A 19,273-nucleotide genomic window follows, 5' to 3' on the forward strand; every position below is an offset into this window, starting at 1 on the left:
GGCCATTTTAAAAGCATAATGAATGACGCGCTGCCATGCAGCCGTTCTATTAGCATGTTGTCATAACTTTTATTACCACCTGCCTATCCAAGCCATCTGGGAGGAAAGGATATAAGATATAAAAGTGACAGTTACTCAGAGGATATTAAATAGTCCTGTGTCTCTCGAGCTCATACGTTAGTCTTGCCTTTAGACCACAGAAGCTTTCTAAAACACCTTTGCATACATAAGATGGAGGTAATATTTAGGTACATCTTAAAATCCTGTTGAAATACAAAAAGTAGCTGTTAAAGTTTCAATTTTTGCATCACATGATTATCTGTTTCCTTCCCCAATTGTATAATTGATGGCTGCAGTCTTCTGGAGTTTGCTCCTTGGAGACCAGTGAAAGGTACAGGAATTTAGGATTAACTTCTGCCTCTGCATCCAGGAAACCCTTGTGCCATTGTAACATTAAAAAGTTGTTGTTTTCTCCTCTTTCCCTCTTCATTAATCCCTCATTTTCATGCCATAAAGGGAGATGCTCTCACTAAATTTACCAGTTTGTCTTCAAGAAGGACCCACTGGAGTCTTTCAACTGCGTAATTACTGTTAGTGTTAAACCACTTCTCTAATGTGCGTGTAGAGATAATTAATTGCTTCAGTTTACCTGGAAGTAGAAGTCTTCTTATAGAAAACTGCTTATTGTTGATAAATACCTTATGTGGGAATTGGCTCCTTATCCAAACTGTTTTGGATCTGCTCCTTGTCATTATTCTGAAGCCAGGCAAGGAGAACAGCAGTCAGAGAAGATGAAGATGTGGATGGACACTGCTGCTGGCTCTTCAGCCATTCCTCACATGGAGCTTTAGGGTGTCTCACAGTGACAGGCTGTGCCCAAAATCCCGATTAGGAGGAAGATAAAGTAGGTTGTTGTGGCTCGAGGTTTAATTCACACATCCATTTTGGTCATTATGGAGGGATGTATGGGGGCCATAGTGTCGTTGTTTCAGAGAATTGAAAAGGTATTTTAAGCTAAGTTTTTTATGTCTTTTCTTCATCCCTCTAATGGTTCTTAAATAAAAGTTGCATTATTTCTCACTCTGCATAAGGAAGTATTTTAAAAGAGAACGGAATACTGTCATGTTGCAAGTAGTTTGAGTAAAAAGATGTTAGTTAAGAACTAAAATCGCTGAAACTAACTATGATTTTAACAACAACCACCAAAAAAAAAATCTAATTTCACATTCCACTCTTGTGTTTTATTTATTCGTTGTCCTTTCTTCTGGTCAAACCTTTTAATTAGGCTTAGCATCTTGTTGCTCAGTGTGCCGTCAGCAAGGAGGTGAGCGTAAGAAACTTCATCCTTTTCCCTGGCTGCTGCTTCTCCCACGAGTTTGTGTCCCTGTCATTTGTGCCTGTGCTATAAAACAGATCACTAGAATAATGCAGATTAAAAATAGCTGTGAACAGAACAATGGAAGAGCCTGGGTGGAGTTGAGCAGTGCTTCTGTGAACGCTGAGGGGAAGGAAAAAGCTTGGGTCTCTCCTGCCCATAGACTAAAACCAGCAAAAAGGCATCATTCCCCCAGCCGTGGTGAGAAGGTGTTTCTTGCTGCTTGTGCTGGAATTTCATGTTTTATCTGTCCCCCAAAGGCCTACGACTGGAGGCAGCCAAGTGACGATGTCCTCGGAGGCAAGACTGAATGTTGCCCATGGAAGGGCAGCGAGCTAAGTGTTCAAAAGTGGTGTCTGCTAATTTTGGCTTAATTTGAATGACACAGAGCGGTTTAATTGAATTTCTTTGGAGGAATTGTGGTAATTTTAAGTTTAATATAATAAAACCTGCAGCAAGTACCTTTCTTTTTAAAAGGATGATTTTAAAGTCACCATTTAAAAAACTTTTTTTTCCCCTCATTCCGCATACACAGCACAAACTGCAAATGCAAGAAGTTTGTAAAGCAGTTTGATCGGAGAGCACTCGGCGTTAAATTAGCGCTGGTTGTCTACAGTTCACATCTTACAGAGTCAGTCATTAGCCCCTGAGCTTTGCTCTGGGAAATAAATTTCCATCGTTAAGTGTGCATCTCTGCAGGGTTAAATACTTATTTCTTAACTCCTGATAGCTAGTGTCTCTCTTTCAGTGTTTACATGGGCTCACCTGTGCATTTTTAAAGGAAATTAAACCTGAAAAACCCCGACTTTTGTTTTACAGTTAAATAATGCCCAGGTACCGGTATTTCCAGGTACTTTCTGAAGGTGCATAGAACTCAAAACCCATAAAGCAAAGTGGAGGCTGATGTGACCCTTGCTTGGGAGAAGTCTGGTCTGCAGCTGGAGCCTGTGCTCAAATCCAGACCTGCCCTGCTACTGCGCTTAAAGACTCCAAATTATGTTGATAGCAGTTTGGGGGGGAGGGGTATATGCATATATGTTGATATGCTTATTGTGAACATCCTCCTGTTGTTCTGAGGCGTGGGATGTTTAAGTATATATTCTCTATGCTTTCCACCGTTTCCTTTCAACAACTAATGCCTCAGCCTGCCTTAAGAGCGTGAGCCTGTGCTTTACCTTTCTCCCCCAGCAAACCTCAATATCAGCCTTTGTATTTAAAGCAATTCGTACTGCAAAATAACAATTTTATGTCTTTTACTTACCTTTTTTTATCCTTTTAAGTTCAAAACTAATGGCAAAGGAATTCTCGTGGTTCACTGGCTATCCTGTGCAGTAAGAGGAAGGCAGATAAATACCACCTGTGAAACAGAAAGTGTGTAGCAGAAGGCTAAACTTAAACTGTAAGGCATGTGATGCTTTTATACCTGCCAAAGTTATGAATCCTAGTTTCCGAGCTCATCTTTGAAAACATTTTGTGTATCTGCCTTAGAGATCTGGACTCAGAAGTCAGAGATTGGTTGATTATTCTATTTTGTTTTAAAATCACCCTTCTGGTAACTAGGTGCCTGTTTTATCAGTTGTGCCTGTGTATTCATTCAGGTGTGTTGCAGTGGTTTTAACCCCATATGTTCTGTACAGATGGCAATTTGACTTGGCACTTAGAAGTTGGGAATTTCACTAGCATATAAAAGAAATGAGAATTTCCCTCTGGCCAAAGGGATTCGGTTTGAAGTAGAGAAATCATTACCAACACCTCCCCTAATAGTAAGGCTTCAGGAGAAGGTTTAAGCTATAGAAATTATTCTGCTGATGTTGCTGGAGTCACTCTGAACCTGGGGTTTTGTTTTCGTGTTGAGTTTGGGTTGCATGTTGCTACCTGTAGCTTTTTCACATTAAGAACTTCATTTATCAAATCTGATCTCTGATAGTCTGAGACTCTCAGAGTGAAAATAGGGAGTAAGTAGTGAGTTCAAACAGTGGCTTCAGGCTAAAGCAGTAAATCCCAAGTCAAGTGGGGAGTCTCCTGTTTGAGTCTTAGACTCCTTAAAGGAAATTATATGCTAGGCTTATTCCTATAAAGAGCTGCATATTGAAAGAATGAGTGGAGGTGGTATATCCCGTCTTCAGAAAACATATCGTAACACTTAAAAATGTTTAAATGTAACATCATATTTTGAAGGTGCTGGGGGGCGGGGAGAAAGCATGATGGCTTTAACTTCTATCCCATGAGATGTAACAGCAGTCCTGAAGTTTTGGGGGTTTTTTTCTCTTTTTGGGGACTGACAGGGTGAAGATCAATTATAAATTTCTTCTGCTGAGTTGTGAAATTCTGTTCAGTCTTCAAACTGGCGATGTCAAGGGTGCCGAGTCCTCCTCCTCCGGCAGAAATGTCGAGTGGACCTGTAGCAGAGAGCTGGTGCTACACTCAGGTAACTCCACACTGCTGAGATACTCTTGACGTAACGCAATTAGAACCTGTGGTAAGAAATTTATTCCAAACAAGTTTAGAGCCTGGATTTTCAGATGATGTCACGCTTGCTGGCAATGAGCATTCACCAAGGCAACAGCAGAATGTTGCCTTCTGCCCTTGGCAAAAATTTGGAGGAGGCAGTTGGAGAAGTTGGAGTGGTCCAGCTGCCACTGCCAGCTGTTTCCAGACTCTGCTGTCTTGTGCCATGCAAGTGACTCAGTAAAACGTGCAGGTTTTCAGTTTTTGCCTTTAGGATGGCCGTGGTGAATGGGCATGACCCTAAACCACATGTTATTCTCTGTTTTAAGATCAAGGTGGTGAAGTTTTCCTACATGTGGACCATAAACAACTTTAGCTTCTGCCGAGAAGAAATGGGTGAGGTCATCAAAAGCTCAACCTTTTCATCTGGAGCCAATGATAAACTCAAATGGTAAGAAATAGAGCAGAGAGGTTCACCCTGTTTGTATGACTGTGAGAAAGAATTTGGAGTTCTATAACGGGAAATATATAAAAAATTACTTGTACTGCACATGGCTTCTTGCTTCCTTGAATGTACAACATACACACAGGGAGAAAGTACTGTTGCTTCACCGTAGTGTTTGGCCCCACAAAACAAATGTGAGGATCCAGCTGTTTGCAGTATTTCTCTGATAGTGGAAAACATCAGAAGTAATAGAAGCCATAGCTGGAAGGGAGACTACATCCTGCCTTGAAGCAGAGATGTGCCATGGAGGATTATTAATGTCTTAAGTTGGGGATTTTTTTGACTGATGTTTATCTTAACAAGTTCTTATAAGCCAATGAGAGTCCACAGTCAGTGTATTCAAGCTCTATTTCAGCCTCCCAGATTCAGTCTCTAATACTCCATGTTGTTAAAAAAATAATTTTTGCCTGCACTCTAAATCCTGCAATTTAAGACTGTTGCTACTGGATTACCTTTCTCTTCACAGCAGCTTTTTGTGAATTCTGAGACTTAACAGAGAGATGATCGAAGCAACAATGTTCTATAACTCCTTCTGCCCAGGAGTTTCTGCTTCTTAAAGATGACATTATTTTTGCTCTTTTCCTTTCCTTTAAAACTGTTCTTGTCTTCCCCGAGTTCTCATGTAATTTCCAGTAACTCAGAGTGAACTTTGCTCGGAATGTGCAGCTGCTGTGAGTTATGTCTGGCCTAGTAGATCCATGGACACCTGGTTCCTTATTTTATCCCTTGTTGCTGATGTGAAGTGTTTAAGTATTTTTCTTTACACCTTCTTAGCATGGATTGCAGCAAATCAGCCACTAAATAATTCAGTGTGTGTGTGATACAATTTGTGTTCCCTTCCTTTGGGTGGCAGACCTGTGCTTTCCTTGGACTTTTTGTTATTAAATTACTTACCTTTATAACCTTTGCTATTCAGATCTCATTCTAATGTCTAGATCTTTCTGATTTTTTTTGTCCATGTGTGTTTGAGCTGTTAGTCATTTGGCCTAGTTTTTGCTTCTTGTTAAATTCTGTGTCAAGTTTCAGGTCATGGAAGTGCTTCTGAGTTAGCTTCTCCCTGTACTTACTACCTTTTCCCACACAGGAGTATTCTTCTCTTTTTGCCCTAGTATTATCTTTTTGAGAAACTACCAGCCTTCCAGAAATCCATTTCCTTTCAGTTGCTTCCTGTGGAATTTTACCTATCATTTCTCTGGATTTGTTGTATTTCCTTGAGTCGATTGCCTCCGTTCTGCTATTTTTTTCACTTAGCTTTTGTGAAAGTTGACATCCAGGGTGCTTTTCAGTAATTTAAGCCATACCCCCCTCCTCTTTTCCCCCATGTGTTTTTGAATTGGTTTGCCCATGGTTACTGCCTGTATATTATTATCTGTCTTGGAGATGTGGCAGGAGGCAGACTGCAACATGCAGTTCCACTCTATTTACCTATCTATTATTTCCTTATGGTTCAGTGGCTGTTCAACAGAACTTGTTTGCTGTGCATTTTATTGTGAAAATTCTACAGTGCCCTTTCTTTGAAAGCTATGAATGACCTGCCAAAAACTGTTCCTGACGTCTCATTCAGATGCCTGCTTCTACAGGTGTTTACGTGTGAACCCTAAAGGCTTGGATGAAGAAAGTAAAGATTATCTATCCCTCTATCTGTTGCTGGTGAGCTGTCCAAAAAGTGAAGTTCGAGCAAAGTTCAAATTCTCCATCCTGAATGCGAAAGGAGAAGAAACAAAAGCAATGGGTGTGTAAAAACTCTTTCTGTCTGATGGGGTCAGTTGTTTGTCTTTTGCTGTTTGATCAAGCGAGTCACTCAGCTGGTGTTTGAAGCGCCATATCTTTCTTTCAGAGAGCCAGCGAGCATATCGATTTGTACAAGGCAAGGACTGGGGATTCAAAAAATTTATTAGAAGAGACTTTCTCTTGGATGAGGCCAATGGACTTCTTCCAGATGACAAACTCACTCTCTTCTGTGAGGTAAGTCTTCCTGTGCAGCTGAAAGAATAGCAGTTCCATTAGCTTAAGGTAGATGTGACCTTATTTTTCATCATTGCTTTTAAGGAGTCAGAGGTATCAGGAGAAATACTGGATGTTTATACGGCACTTAGTTTTTATTTGTGTGTGCATGCGCCTGTATGGCTGGTGACTTTTTCTCTGTGTGATTCATCGCATTTCACTTGCATTTATTTTTTGTTACTTTGTCTTTTACCTGTGATGATGGTAGGAATTAAGCATGTTTGACTATCATTTCACTTCTGGTTTAGTATTAACATCCATCTGTTTGTACTCCTTAATTTGAAACTCACTTGGGATAATAACCAACACTAGCTTTGTAGTGGAAACTGGCCCGCCTATTACTTGCCTCCTGAATAAAGAAGAGTTTTCTTTATTTTCCTAAGTGTGTCTATACAGCCAACAAAAAGAAAAATTTAAGATAAAGGAATTTTGTAGTAACCACAATTTTCTGTTCATTGTGTTTGTATTTTTCTACAACTGCTTACAAAATTATTATTTCACTAATACTAATTTCAGACAAAGATGTGGACCGTTATTTCTAAAACTAGATATTTAAGTTTATAAACCTTAATAAGCAAATTTAAACTGTCTAGTTTAAATTCAGAGCTTCTGCTGTCTTATTTCCATTGTCATTTTAACTGCAAAATACCTCCTGTAGCTGTGATTTTTGCCAGAAGACAGGTAGAACAAGTTGTTCTCTCTTTGGATCTCCTGCAGTGTTTTTATGGGAGTCTTTTCTTTTGCCATGTTTTCTTTCAGGAGTGAAAGAAATGCTTCATGTAAAGGTGTTCGACAGCTGCATTTTATTTTCTTTCTAGTTTTGTGTGGCCATCATAAATGTGCACATATTTAAATTAACAAACATCTCCTAAAGGATATGTATTCAATCAGTAGCATAAATTATTACTGTCATGGAGGAAACCCTTCCTTTAACACTTGTAGCAATATGGGGGAGAAGAGGTCAGTGTCTTGGATACACCTCTGTAGATCTGGCAGTTACTCTTTCCTTCATGATAAAAGAAAACTTAAAATTGTGGAGTGAAACTCAAAAATTAATGTCTGAGAAGGTAATTTGCGAGGTGCAATGTAGATAAACCTGAGATCCACCAGTAGTCTTGGCAACCAGTACTAATTCAAGTCAGTCCACTCTTTACTGAATTACTGCCTTCAAAAGCTTCAGCTCAGTGTTTTGTTTGTTCTGGATGAAGAGAGAACTTGCTGCTGGCTTCACCTGGCCTTGATATCTTCTGTTCTCTCTTTCGGTTTGTTCTGCAGTCTAGCATGTAAGAAATCTTAAGTTTGGTGATATCAGAGGGGAAGGTTTTGCTGTCTGGAAACAGTTTGGCGAGAACTTTCAACAGCTTGGTTCTGGGGTTTTTTTCCCCCCACTCTTTTTTTTTTTCTGTTCTTTTTTCTTCCCTGAGCTTATAAGTCTCTTAGCACGTAAACCAGTTTGCCATATGCGTTCCTAATGCTTCCCTGCTGGCCACAGGTGCCAAGTGATGCTGCTCACATCTGTACCTTCAGCAAGCATGTTTTGTGTGTAGAAACTCTCGAAGGAGCTAGCAATACTGGATGTTGAGAAGCTTGTTATGTGGGGATATGTTAGAGTTTTCTGTAGATCAGGAGGTTGCTGAGTGTCTCTGCTGCACCTTCTCCTTGCTTTATTAAAGTTAAAAGGAAAAAGCCTTTTGCTCTCTACTCATGTCCGGTGCTGAACACAGATAATGTCTTGCTGAAAATGCTGTTAAGGCAGAGAATGATGTTTCTTGTCAAGCATTTCAAATCTGACCTCATTTAGTTGTCTGCTTAGGGATTTTTCGACCTCTGTTTTGCAGGTGGGGTTGACTGTTCATATCCCAACTGCATTACTTTTTACTGTTTAAATTATATTCCAACATCATAGGTAAATATCATTCTGGTAAATCTCCAAAAAGAATGGTTTTCCCAAAGTTATGATAATAGCTCTCTTCTGTGCTAGGTAGCATTGATTCCTCTGCTAAGATGTTGAAAATAGCTTTAAGCAAAACCTGCTCTATTTTGACCTCTAAGGTTAGTCACCACTTGGAATCTAAACTCCTTACGTAAAAAGCCATGTAATAGATTTTAATGCCAGTAACAGTCTTCATATATGAAGAGGATATATTTGTTGATTTGAGACAGAGTTCACAATTCTTTTTTGGCTTTTCAGTGTTGGACTCCATCAAGGGATATATGTCTTGGAATTACTTTTTAATGAATCTGATGAGTTTTCATCTGTCCTTGAGGCCATGTTGCTAGTCTAGATGGCACAGGGCAAAAAGAGGTTGTAGCTGTCAAATTAATGACGAAGAATACTAGCTTCCTCACATTTGCTCTGGCTAATCATTAGTGTCCTTTGGCAAGCAGCATCTGGTATTTGTTTGGTTTTGAGTGTTGTATAGTTTATACAAGATGTGGCTGCCATCAGAAACCCACTGGAGGTTTCTCGAGAGTTGGGGTATGTGCTGTCAACAGTATTTTTCCTTAGATGATGCTTCTGTCATCTCACTTCATAATTTACTTCTCCTTTTACATAACTGTGAAGCTTCCTTTGCTGTCCGTTGTTCTTCTTTGGCCATTGGTTATTAATAGAACTGAAATTTAACTTGGACTTGACAGCAAATGCAGGAAATAGTCTCACGTACGCTTCCCTGTCAGTCAGCCTCTTCCTTTATTCTTTGTTATAGCAGGGTAGTATTAGTCACTCTGATCTTTTCTAATTGGAGTCTGCTGTAGAAGGTGTATGATTTACTGCGTGTTTAACAATAAAGGTTTGGTTCTGAATAGGCTCTTACTGGTTCCCTTTGTGTAGGTTATTCATCAGCCAGTATGGCCACGTATGGTCCCTGTGTAACTGTGTGTGCTTTAGAGCAGGTGATAAAGAATCTATCTGCCTTCCCCAAATCTTCCTAATTACTTGACATAAAGCTGCTTTCTTAAACTTACTGTGTACAGGGGTTTTTTTAATTTTATTTTATAATGTGATGGAAGCATTGAACTCTCTAAGAAATTTAGAACCAGAAGCAGCAAGACATCTGGAGGGGTCAGACACTGCCCTTGCGTACACATGTGGACGCAGTGCTCATTTATAGAAGCTCTCTGTATACTTCATTTTCATTTGTACTGCTGTCTGTATCGCATTATTGATTGTGGAGGGTTTCAGAGTGTTGATAGAAGGAAAAAAAAACTAGGTCAGGTATGGTGTCTGTAAAAGCAGAAACATAAGGTTCCATTTCCTTAGGAAACCATCTACTAAAGTTATGATTACATTGCGTAGAAGTGTTGTTAATTTGGGGTTGAGAAGAAAACCTACTGCTGTGATTTAGGGCTTGGGATGGACACTCTGGAGGAGCAGAGAACCAGGGTTAAGGCAGGGTAGAAACGATGCCTTAAAAATGCCTAATTTTTAATCATACACTGATTCTGCTTGAGAGGTGTGGGTTTCACTTTGCATTTCCCTTCAGCTGCCCTGGAAGTAAAAACTTCTTGTAGGGAGATTATTTTTTCCAGTGTGTGTTTTTGAGTTTTTGGGTTGTTTGCTTTCCTTTCCCCTCCAGGTGAGTGTGGTACAGGACTCCGTCAATATCTCTGGCCAGAACACTATGAACATGGTGAAGGTACCAGAGTGCCGCTTGGCAGATGAGTTGGGAGGACTCTGGGAGAATTCGCGCTTCACAGACTGCTGTCTCTGTGTCGCAGGCCAGGAGTTCCAGGCTCACAAAGCCATACTAGCAGGTTGGTATTGAGTTGCATGGGCCTTAGCAGGATAGGAGACAACATGATGGGAAGTGGGGTTTTTTGAGTTACTTCATCTTTAAAGGAGACTTCTGCAGCTTTTTTAACTGCAGAGCTGTAGTAAAAGACCATTTTGTGAACTGTTATGGGGAGAGGAAATATCTACTCCATTTTTAACTGCCTACCTGCTGCCATGGCAAGAATGGTAGGAGGACTCTTTTGTGGCTGTAGTGTACTATAACATATTCGTAGGGCATTTGTAAGGAGAACTTACCACATTTCCAGAGGAATACTTCCTTGTAAAGTCAAGAAACATACCTTACCACCCATGTACTCTTCCACCTTGTTTTGAAAGGACATTAGAAGTTCTCCCGTACCCAGTTTGAAGCTACATCAGCCACATTACGTTATGGCACAACCTATACTACTTTAGCAGTCGTACTGACTTTGTCCTACCTACTGTAGAGAATTTTTCCTGCATTAAGTAGCAGGACAGTTGTTGGAAGGCTACGCTTAGCATCTCCCGAAGTGTAAAAGAGTGTCTCTAACTATGTTTTGTTTTCCCCACTGCCATAGCGCGTTCCCCAGTTTTCAGCGCCATGTTTGAGCATGAGATGGAAGAGAGTAAAAAGGTAAGTTCCTGAAGGAAGAACAACTTCTCCAGCTAGGCAAATAGCTCTCTAGTCAACTCTTAGCATCACTGGTCCAGTAACTTTCTTAGGTAGTGTTTGTGACTATTGTCACCTTTTAACTGTTTTTCTCACATTAGATGCAGGTCTCTGCTTCAGCTGTCCTGAAGGGAGGAAGAAAGGGATCAAGGAGGCAAATGTTACCTTTGTTACTCTTGGGGAAAGAGTCTGGGGTGGGATAGGGAGAAGTAGAGAATGTGAAATACAACTTAGAATTTTTCTTATTCCATCCACATATTTTTCTTTTTCTTTTTTTTTTCTTTTTTCTTTTTTGCGAGTAGTACACGTTCTAAATAGTTTGTAGCAAATTTCTGAATACTAAAAGAGCTTGGGTAGAAGGAAGCCTTTAGCGTCTTGTCAGGATCTTAATAAGCTTCATTTTTCCGATACAGAATCGGGTTGAAATCAATGATGTGGAGCCTGAAGTTTTTAAGGAAATGATGTGCTTTATTTACACGGGGAAGGCACCAAATCTTGACAAAATGGCTGATGACTTGCTGGCAGCTGCTGACAAGGTACAGTTGGGATTTATGGGTGTTCAGAGAACCAGGAATGACATGTGCCTCGCTTTATGCAATGCTCCTTGGAGATTGCTGCAGTTAGCTTTTCATGTCATCATTGTGGTTGGGCAGTTTCTTTGAATTGGTTGTGGCTTATAGGTAAACCTGGATGTAGTATAGCTACATATAAGATACCTATAGCTGTATAGATACATATCTGAACGTATAACAGTCAGGAATTTCTGTCTCTATTGCTCATTTTTAAGCATTTTCTTAAAATTTCAGAGGACATCTCTATTCAGCATGATCTAGCATAAGAGCTGGGGGGTGAGAAGAAAATTTCAAGGTGGACCTCGCGATTTTTTTTTTTAGTGTGATTATTACCAAATCTCAAAAATAGTGTTCTGTCTTGGCAAACAGGACCTGCTTCTCCTTCTGATCTGGCTGGTATCAGCAGCTTCAAGAGACGCTCTAAAGCGATGGCTAGCCATAAGTGGAAAGGTCCTGTTGTTTATTTTCTTTTTGCAGTGGCAGTCCCTGCTGTTTATGGAGAGGAGGGGTGCACTGGAGGAAGCCCTGTTGCCTAACCCGTCTGTGGTTTTGCAGGGTCCTTGCCAGGGAGGTGTCGGGGATGGTCTGACTGGAAGGCTGCTGGTAGTCCCCGTGTAGCAGGCGCAGCGCTGTGGCCTTGCCAGCCAGCCAGCCACTGCCTCCTTCCCTTTGCAGCACCAAGGACAGAAGAGAGTGCTCTGCTGGCCAGTGAGCCGTATTAACCAGTGAAAATTCGTTATATATAACCAAAATTTTATTTCCTTTTTCTTTTTTTTCTCTTAAAAGTGAACTTAGTGCTGGTGAAAGATGCCAGTTTGACAGCACTGGAGACTAAAGTCCTGAATTTATCCATCGAACAGGTTCAGCACGGGTAGCAGCAGTGCAAGATTCTCCACACTGCCCTGCCAATGTGCCTCAACTCTGACCTGGAGGGACCACCTCTAGGGGTGAGAGCGTAGTTCAGTCTCCATGCTTCTTCAGTCCTTGGATTCTCTTGTGGGTGCCAGTTAGGGTGGTGGATTTTAACATGTGGATGCATGTAACCTTGTTCCACGCAACCACCACACGGCCATCAAATTCCCTGTCACTGCAGACCTGGGCTTCATCAAAAACACTGATTTTAGAGGTGAAATGCTCCATATGCCATTATTAGGCCACTGCAACTAGAATTAAAATGGGAAATAATGCAAGGAGATTCTTGGCCTGATTGCCACATATTTTATGATTCATTGCCACATATTTTATTCAATATTTAAAGAGTATTGACTGAGAGCTCACATACCATCTTTAACTGAGACAACTGTAAGTAAGAAGCAGTACATTAAGGACAGAATAGGCTTTAACTTTGAGTTTCCTGGCTTTTAATGTAGGTTTTTTCCTTTTAAACTCATTGTGTGTCTTTTAAAAGCAGAAATAAAAAATCTTTCATGAAAGCACATAAAACATCTAATATTTACTCAAGAGACTGAAACAGCTTCTTCTGAGTTCCTCCTGTCTCTTGGGGAAAATACGTAATTAGACCAAAAACCAAAACAAAGCACGTCTTCTCAACCCAGGAGATACTATTTCAGCCTCTTGGGTAAGTATGCTATTAGGTAGGGTGGTTTTTTTAAAGTGTAATTAAGAAAGGGGGGGAAGGGGAAATCTTGGTACCTGAGAGACCAGAATGGCTACTTTTGCACAACTATGTAATTAGAAGCTGAGCTATTTGTAGTGAAAATCAAAATAAAAATTGTACTTGCATGGAGGAGAATATTCAGTTTACAAAAAGGCACAATTTTAAGCTTTGTTTGCTGCATTTTAAGCTATTGACAGACAATAATATAAACTAATGGCTTGCCCCTCATTTGAAACTGTTTTAGTTATTGTTACGGATTAAGCAAGTAAATTCGATTTGCATTCTCAGATCTTCTGGTGGGATAAACTGTCCTGGTTATGAATGCCACGCCTCGATTGCAGTAGTTATTATTGCCAAGTCTTAAGTGAAAAAAATGTTTCTATAATCTAAAATTATTCATTTAAATTTAATCATAATGGGATGAAAATCTCAGAATATAAAGTCAATTTATAGTAATAATGCTTATCATATGGCAAGCGCTCCCGTCGTCATGCAGGTGAGCTTGTTACCAGCTCTCTGTTCGGGATGACAGAGCAGTCCTTACAAGTCTGGTATCTTCTCCAAATGCAGCCTCACATACTCAAGAACTTGTATACCACCTCATCTCTGAGTTGTCCAAAAAAGCCTTATAAACAATATGAAGGATACTCTCAAATGCAGTTATCTGTCAGATAAAAAAAACCCCCACCCAACAACCCAATCTTAAAGATTTATTATTTTTTTTTAAGAAATGTCCCTCAATTTGAAGTCATAACATGGAGACTTAACTGTGTTTAATCTTTACAACAATTTATGTAGTGCTGATGTTATTACTCATATAAGAACTGCACTAGAATTGACTGCTTTCCTAATCGCTGTGAAATATAATCATGGGATCTAGCATATTCAGAAATACTCAGTTTGTTTCATCCAAAGAGCCACAAACCCCATAATCAGATCACACATACCAAGATTTTCAGAAGTATCTCAGTCTCACAGTTCCCAACTATGATATTATAAAAGACTGAGGTTTGGGGTTTGGGTTCCATTTCTTGATAATGAGTGGCGTAATGTTTTCTGAGTATTGACCTTTCTGAAGTCTCCCCGAGACCACTGTGTTGCTTTTGAAAATCTTGGCTGTGTCTGCATGTTTCAGTACTGACTGAAGTTCTGCAGAAAAGTCGAGTGTGAAATGTATTAGACAGCACTCTTCTTCTAAGCATATCCTTTGAATTTCTCAAACCATTGACGCAGCCCAACCCTGTAGATGTAAAAAATGTTGAGGCAAATGCACAGTTGAACGTTAGAAACTCTTCGATTGAGAATGTGAAGTTAGGCTAGAGCTTTTGCCAGGGCATTACAGACATGCTGTGATGTTTAGTTTCCAGCTGGATAGCCACAAGAAATCAGGGGCATCTGTTTAACAGTTTAGTATTAAACTAGTAGCATGTACTTGAGCAAGGCTGATCCTAATGTGCAGGTCATTAATGGCAAAAAAGTGAGTGAAAACAGCCTAAACAGCACTGGAACACCTATGGAGCATTCACTGTTAGATAGGTCTTCCCACTGAACCCAGGTAATACTGTCATGCGGTAATAGAGTGAGAATAAAGATTTGGCTTTAGCATTCTGTGCCTTGAAGTAGCTGAGGTAGTAGGTATTACAGGTGACCTGAAATTCTCATTTCAAAGCATGAACACAGCACCAGTAAGCCTGTAACACAAGAAGGCCGGGATGAGAGTTATGGTGGGTATGTTTCCTCTCCATTGCTTTCCTCAGGGTGGGCGCATCATGACTCTCCTTTTTTCGCTGGCCACTACTACTTTGAGTCCAGTTCAGATGCATATAGCAAAGCAAAGAGGTCTGTTCAGCATAGTAGAGTAGTGTGTTACTGGAGAGTGAAGGAGCACAAGTAAAGCTTCACGTCAGGCCTGGTTAGGTGTTTCCCTCTTTGTAACTGTACTTTGCCTTGTATTTTGCAGTATGCTCTAGAACGTCTGAAGGTGATGTGTGAGGATGCACTGTGCAGTAACCTCTCTGTGGAAAATGCAGCTGAGATCCTCATTCTGGCTGACCTACATAGTGCTGATCAGCTGAAAACTCAAGCAGTGGACTTCATTAACTAGTGAGTTTACTTTTGTTCCAGGATGCAACAAATGTAGAGAGAAGTGGTGTTTATTGGCAATAGGTTTCACAACTTGTGAACTGTCGTGTGCAGGGGAGATTCTCCTCTATTATTTTTTTATTATTATTTAGTTCTCCCATTGTTATCCTCCATTTATCTGGTATCCCAGAAGCGGCATTGCCCTAAGGGCAGATCAGTCTTGTCCTGCTGGGACTGTTCAGAGTTTAGGGCAGGACTGTCTCTGTGAGCTGTTCTGGATTTCTTTCTAAGATCACCAGAACTTTAGGTAGTAGAATATCAGGTGGTACCTGATATTGAGGCACCATTTGCAACTCATAATATAACAGACTTTTCAGTACATGTAAAATGACTACCAACTGCTTTGACGGAAACATTTTTAGTCCTATTTGTCAGTTAATACAATTTTTCTTAGTACTTCTTCCTATATCAATTCAAAATACTTCAGTGCTGAGTAGTCAGGGTAGATAAGCACTGTGTTGCTGCTGTCCTTCACTTGGGATGACATGTGTTTAAGCTTTTCATCCTTAAGTTGAAGAACTGTCCAGCATACCATCGTGCCAGCAGAGCCAAAGCTTGCGATCTTCGCAGAAGATACCTAACATGCATCCAGAGTGATCCTAAAACAGTACACTAAAAATGTCAGCTTTCTCGGACATGTGGAAAGAATCTATTTAGTTAATCCTTTTTATCCCCAGTTGATAACTTCAGATTTATTCTCTCTTCTTTCTAGTCACGCTTCTGACGTCATGGAGACATCAGGCTGGAAGTCTATGGTAGTATCGCATCCCCATTTGGTGGCCGAGGCATATCGCTCTTTGGCCTCTGCACAGTGTCCCTTTCTGGGACCCCCACGTAAGCGACTGAAGCAATCCTAAAGTCCTGTCTGTCACACCGCCCCATGTTTTTCTGGAAGCAGCATCATCTGTTGCTGCTTTAACCTTGACCACCAGGTAGACAGCGAAATCTGTGGAGCTTTTACTCTGTTGTTGGGGGGAAGAGACTGCTTCGTGACACCCAGACTTTTCAAAACAGCACCAAGTAACTTGGGGAGAGGGGGGAGGGTGGGCCTGGGGCTCTGGGGCTGTTCAACCTAACGAATCCCTGTCGCTGCATCGTCTGTGTGTTCCCTTCGACTTGGCTGAGTCAATTAAGTACAGGGTTCGGTTTAGGCACCGACCCAAGTCGGAATAACCCAGCAGTGGTACTGGGGAAAACAACGTCTCTGCGTCTGGCAGCACAGAACAAATCGTCAGATGCCTGGAGCAAGAGGACATTTTAGCTTTGGAGAGCGTTGGAGGGTTAGAAAGAATTTCCAGCGAGGTTCTGGAAAGGAAGTACCTGATGGGAGCTCCAGTAGTATTTATATCAAAAAAGAGAATTTAAGTCCTTCCAACTGAGCTAAAAACTGGACGTTTGTGTAACTCCTTATTGCCATCCAGCAACAAGAAGATCAGTTTCTCTGTTAGTAGCACTTGTATGTTAATTGCAAAAAAAAAAAAAAAAAAAAGAAAAAGAAAAAAAAAAGAAGAAAAAACCCCACCTTTTATAAAATGACAGGTTGAAGTGAAAGGGGACAGTGAAAGGCTGTGTGTTCTGGAGGGTGTGAATAGACTGAAGGCAGCCTTTGGCAAGTCTGTATTGGTTCTGAGAGGACTAGAAAATCCTTGATCTGGAGCGTGCTGTCTGACAAGAACAATGATTACTGTTTTTAGATATTGTGGGAAGTGTTTTTGGCATTTTTCCCTGCTTTATTTCCCTCCTCCCCCTTTTTAAAAAAAAAAAAAAAAGAAATTTTATTGTTCATGAACGCTGCGTCAAAAGTTCCTGTCCTGAGTTGCTAAATGATTCTTAACAACTGTTTGTACCTGACTTGCTGACTGTATAGGAGCCAGTCCTGTTCCTTTCTATTAGTCACTCTTCTTACAGGGAAGAAGTTTCAAAATAGCTGGTAACTTTTTTTTTTCTTTTTGAAAATATAAATAATTACTATTTTGTACTGTGTGGTATCTGTTGTCTTTTATTTTTTTTATTTCATTTTTAAGACTTCCCAGTTTAAAACTGGCTCCCAAAAGGTTCCGTTTCAGTCCGCTGCCATGTACCGATAGTGACTTGCTGTTCCTGGAACTCAGGTGGGATTTATTAAGGAATGTTGCACACAAAATTGCAAAATTTCTCAGAGCAGGTATTACCAAAATACTAGAGAGCGTTGGTTTTAATAATAGCTGCGTGAAGCTGACCTGTACCTGTACCTGTTTAGATGTGGGAAGGGAGAGCAGTATAATAAGCCATCTGGTTTATAACGTTAAGGTGCAGCGCAGGATGTCTGGGTAGGATAGACGCCATCCATTTATGTCATCCTTAGCCCCCAAATCTCCGGGGAGGTTAGATTGAAATACGCAGTGTCAGGGCAGTGGCAAATTGATCTGACCTTAAGATGGTCAGGTAGGGCACGTAATGGATTACAGAGAATAACTCTGTTTTGTCTAGAAAATAGATTAGGTATCTGTTGTCTCTGATTTTTTCATTCTGTTATCATACTTTCTCTCACAGCCTCTTGTCCCTTGTGTGAAGGAGAACTCTGTTCGTACGCTCGTGTGTCTAATCTAGCTGCCGTCTATTTTTATCAAATGGTGACTCATGAGAGGGTCCCTGCCCCTTTTTGTGTTCCCCCACCGAGACTCTCATCATAAACACACAACCGCCTGTATAGTAAAGCCTTCCTTTTACGTGGTTCACAAATTCCCATATTACATCTATTGCTCGAGTGCCGCTAATTCCTTTTATATTGGATTTAGCGTGAGTTTCCTTTTAGGTAAGCAAAGCATTTAGTCGTAACGAAATTCTCCCCGCTACCCTGTCAAGAACTCAAACCCAGCATTTCTAGCTTACAATTGCATACAGAGATGAAAAGTTCATTGCCAGGTAATTGCAGAAGTTGTCTGTGTGGCACAGAGATGTCTAATTATGCTGCAGTAACCGCATTGTTTACTGAAATATTCAAACCTGAACAAGACCTTTTATCCTTGTCACGTTGGAGTGACCAACTGTTCGAGCAGCGTCCCTGGCTCAGCCTTGCAGCAGAAGCAAGGGAGGCAGACATGCCTAGAAGAAAGTAAATGGCATTTCATGTCACCTGTCCTTGGCCTTTTTTGGGGAGGTATTTACAGGAAAGCGATACAGATCTGGCAGGCTCCTTCCCCAGGGGATGGGGAGATACCTGCAGGAAAATAATCTGTTCTGGGCTTTGTCTGTCCCAGCCCTTCGAGCGGAGCCAGGTGCAGTTGCAGAATAGACTGTGGTGGAAGGTCTGAAATGAGATCCGTGAAGGAGGCGACTTGTTCAGATTCTTCCAGTTGCAGGTGAATTAATGATTTATTTGTCAACTTCACTTTTTTTTGTTGTTTGTTTTTCATTGTAAATGATACAGCTGAAGCCATCTGGTTATAACAACATCAGAGCTAGAGCATACTGTTCATAAACCTCCCACTGACATCCTCCCCTCCCCAGATCTGAAATGTAATTCAAGTTAACTCACAATCTGTGGCATGTGTTGTTACTGCAGAGATGGCCATGCCAGTTGAACAGTTGGAGATTTGAATTCCACAAGGAGATGGCATATTTATCAAAACAGTATTTCAGAGAGACATTTTTACGGGGTCTTCTGAACCATGGTGTAGCTACCACAGGTTCGGATTCAAAATTGAGGTTGGACCCTGTGGTCGTGCTTTTAATTCTTTCTCTTCCCCCTCCTCAAGGGTGTTACAGAGACATTTCATCCCTGTGTGCAGTCTTTCATGTGCTTCCTTCTCCCTATTATCTCCTTGCTCCTGCTTCCTCCGCTCGCTTTTGTGCTGACCTACGAGTGTTGCAGCCTTCATCTGGGTGCGGGGAGGAGAGACGGGAACGAGAAGCACCTCGATGAATCCCCTGACCTCCTCCGGCAGCGGTAGGATGTACGTACGCCCTGCACCCAGAAGCACTCGGCTCGCTCTGAGGATCCGAACACCAAATGTTTTTTACTGGCCAGAAGATTTCTTTCTGGCTGCGCCTTGGGCTTTGTTATTACAGACTCCGATTCTATTGAGGTATTTTTCTTATTGTGTGAGTTTTTTTCCAGATGAAAGGAAACAGCTTGTCTGCTTATGAGCAGAACAAACAGCAGAGTAGGGAGAGCTGCTGTGCTTTGAAACTCTCTCTGGCTTT

The 19,273-nt window shown here is 40.9% G+C and overlaps 1 protein-coding gene across 9 annotated transcripts in view; it reads left to right on the plus strand.

Moving 5' to 3' along the window:
* The window catches only part of SPOP (speckle type BTB/POZ protein), a 28,891-nt gene extending 12,009 nt beyond the window's left edge, over positions 1 to 16,882 (plus strand). For all 9 annotated transcript variants that reach the window (XM_054801494.1, XM_054801487.1, XM_054801486.1 and 6 more), the window contains 9 exons: positions 3,661 to 3,803; positions 4,153 to 4,274; positions 5,909 to 6,060; positions 6,166 to 6,293; positions 9,911 to 10,088; positions 10,665 to 10,720; positions 11,170 to 11,292; positions 14,907 to 15,049; positions 15,801 to 16,882. In XM_054801494.1, coding sequence (XP_054657469.1) covers positions 3,726 to 3,803; positions 4,153 to 4,274; positions 5,909 to 6,060; positions 6,166 to 6,293; positions 9,911 to 10,088; positions 10,665 to 10,720; positions 11,170 to 11,292; positions 14,907 to 15,049; positions 15,801 to 15,945 — 1,125 coding nt within the window. In that variant the 5' untranslated portion in view covers positions 3,661 to 3,725 and the 3' untranslated portion in view covers positions 15,946 to 16,882. The remainder of the gene's footprint in view (positions 1 to 3,660; positions 3,804 to 4,152; positions 4,275 to 5,908; positions 6,061 to 6,165; positions 6,294 to 9,910; positions 10,089 to 10,664; positions 10,721 to 11,169; positions 11,293 to 14,906; positions 15,050 to 15,800) is intronic.
* The last annotated feature ends 2,391 nt before the right edge of the window (positions 16,883 to 19,273 follow it).

This window comes from Grus americana, chromosome 22 (genome assembly GCF_028858705.1).
Source record: "Grus americana isolate bGruAme1 chromosome 22, bGruAme1.mat, whole genome shotgun sequence".
Classification (NCBI taxonomy): Eukaryota; Metazoa; Chordata; class Aves; order Gruiformes; family Gruidae; genus Grus; species Grus americana.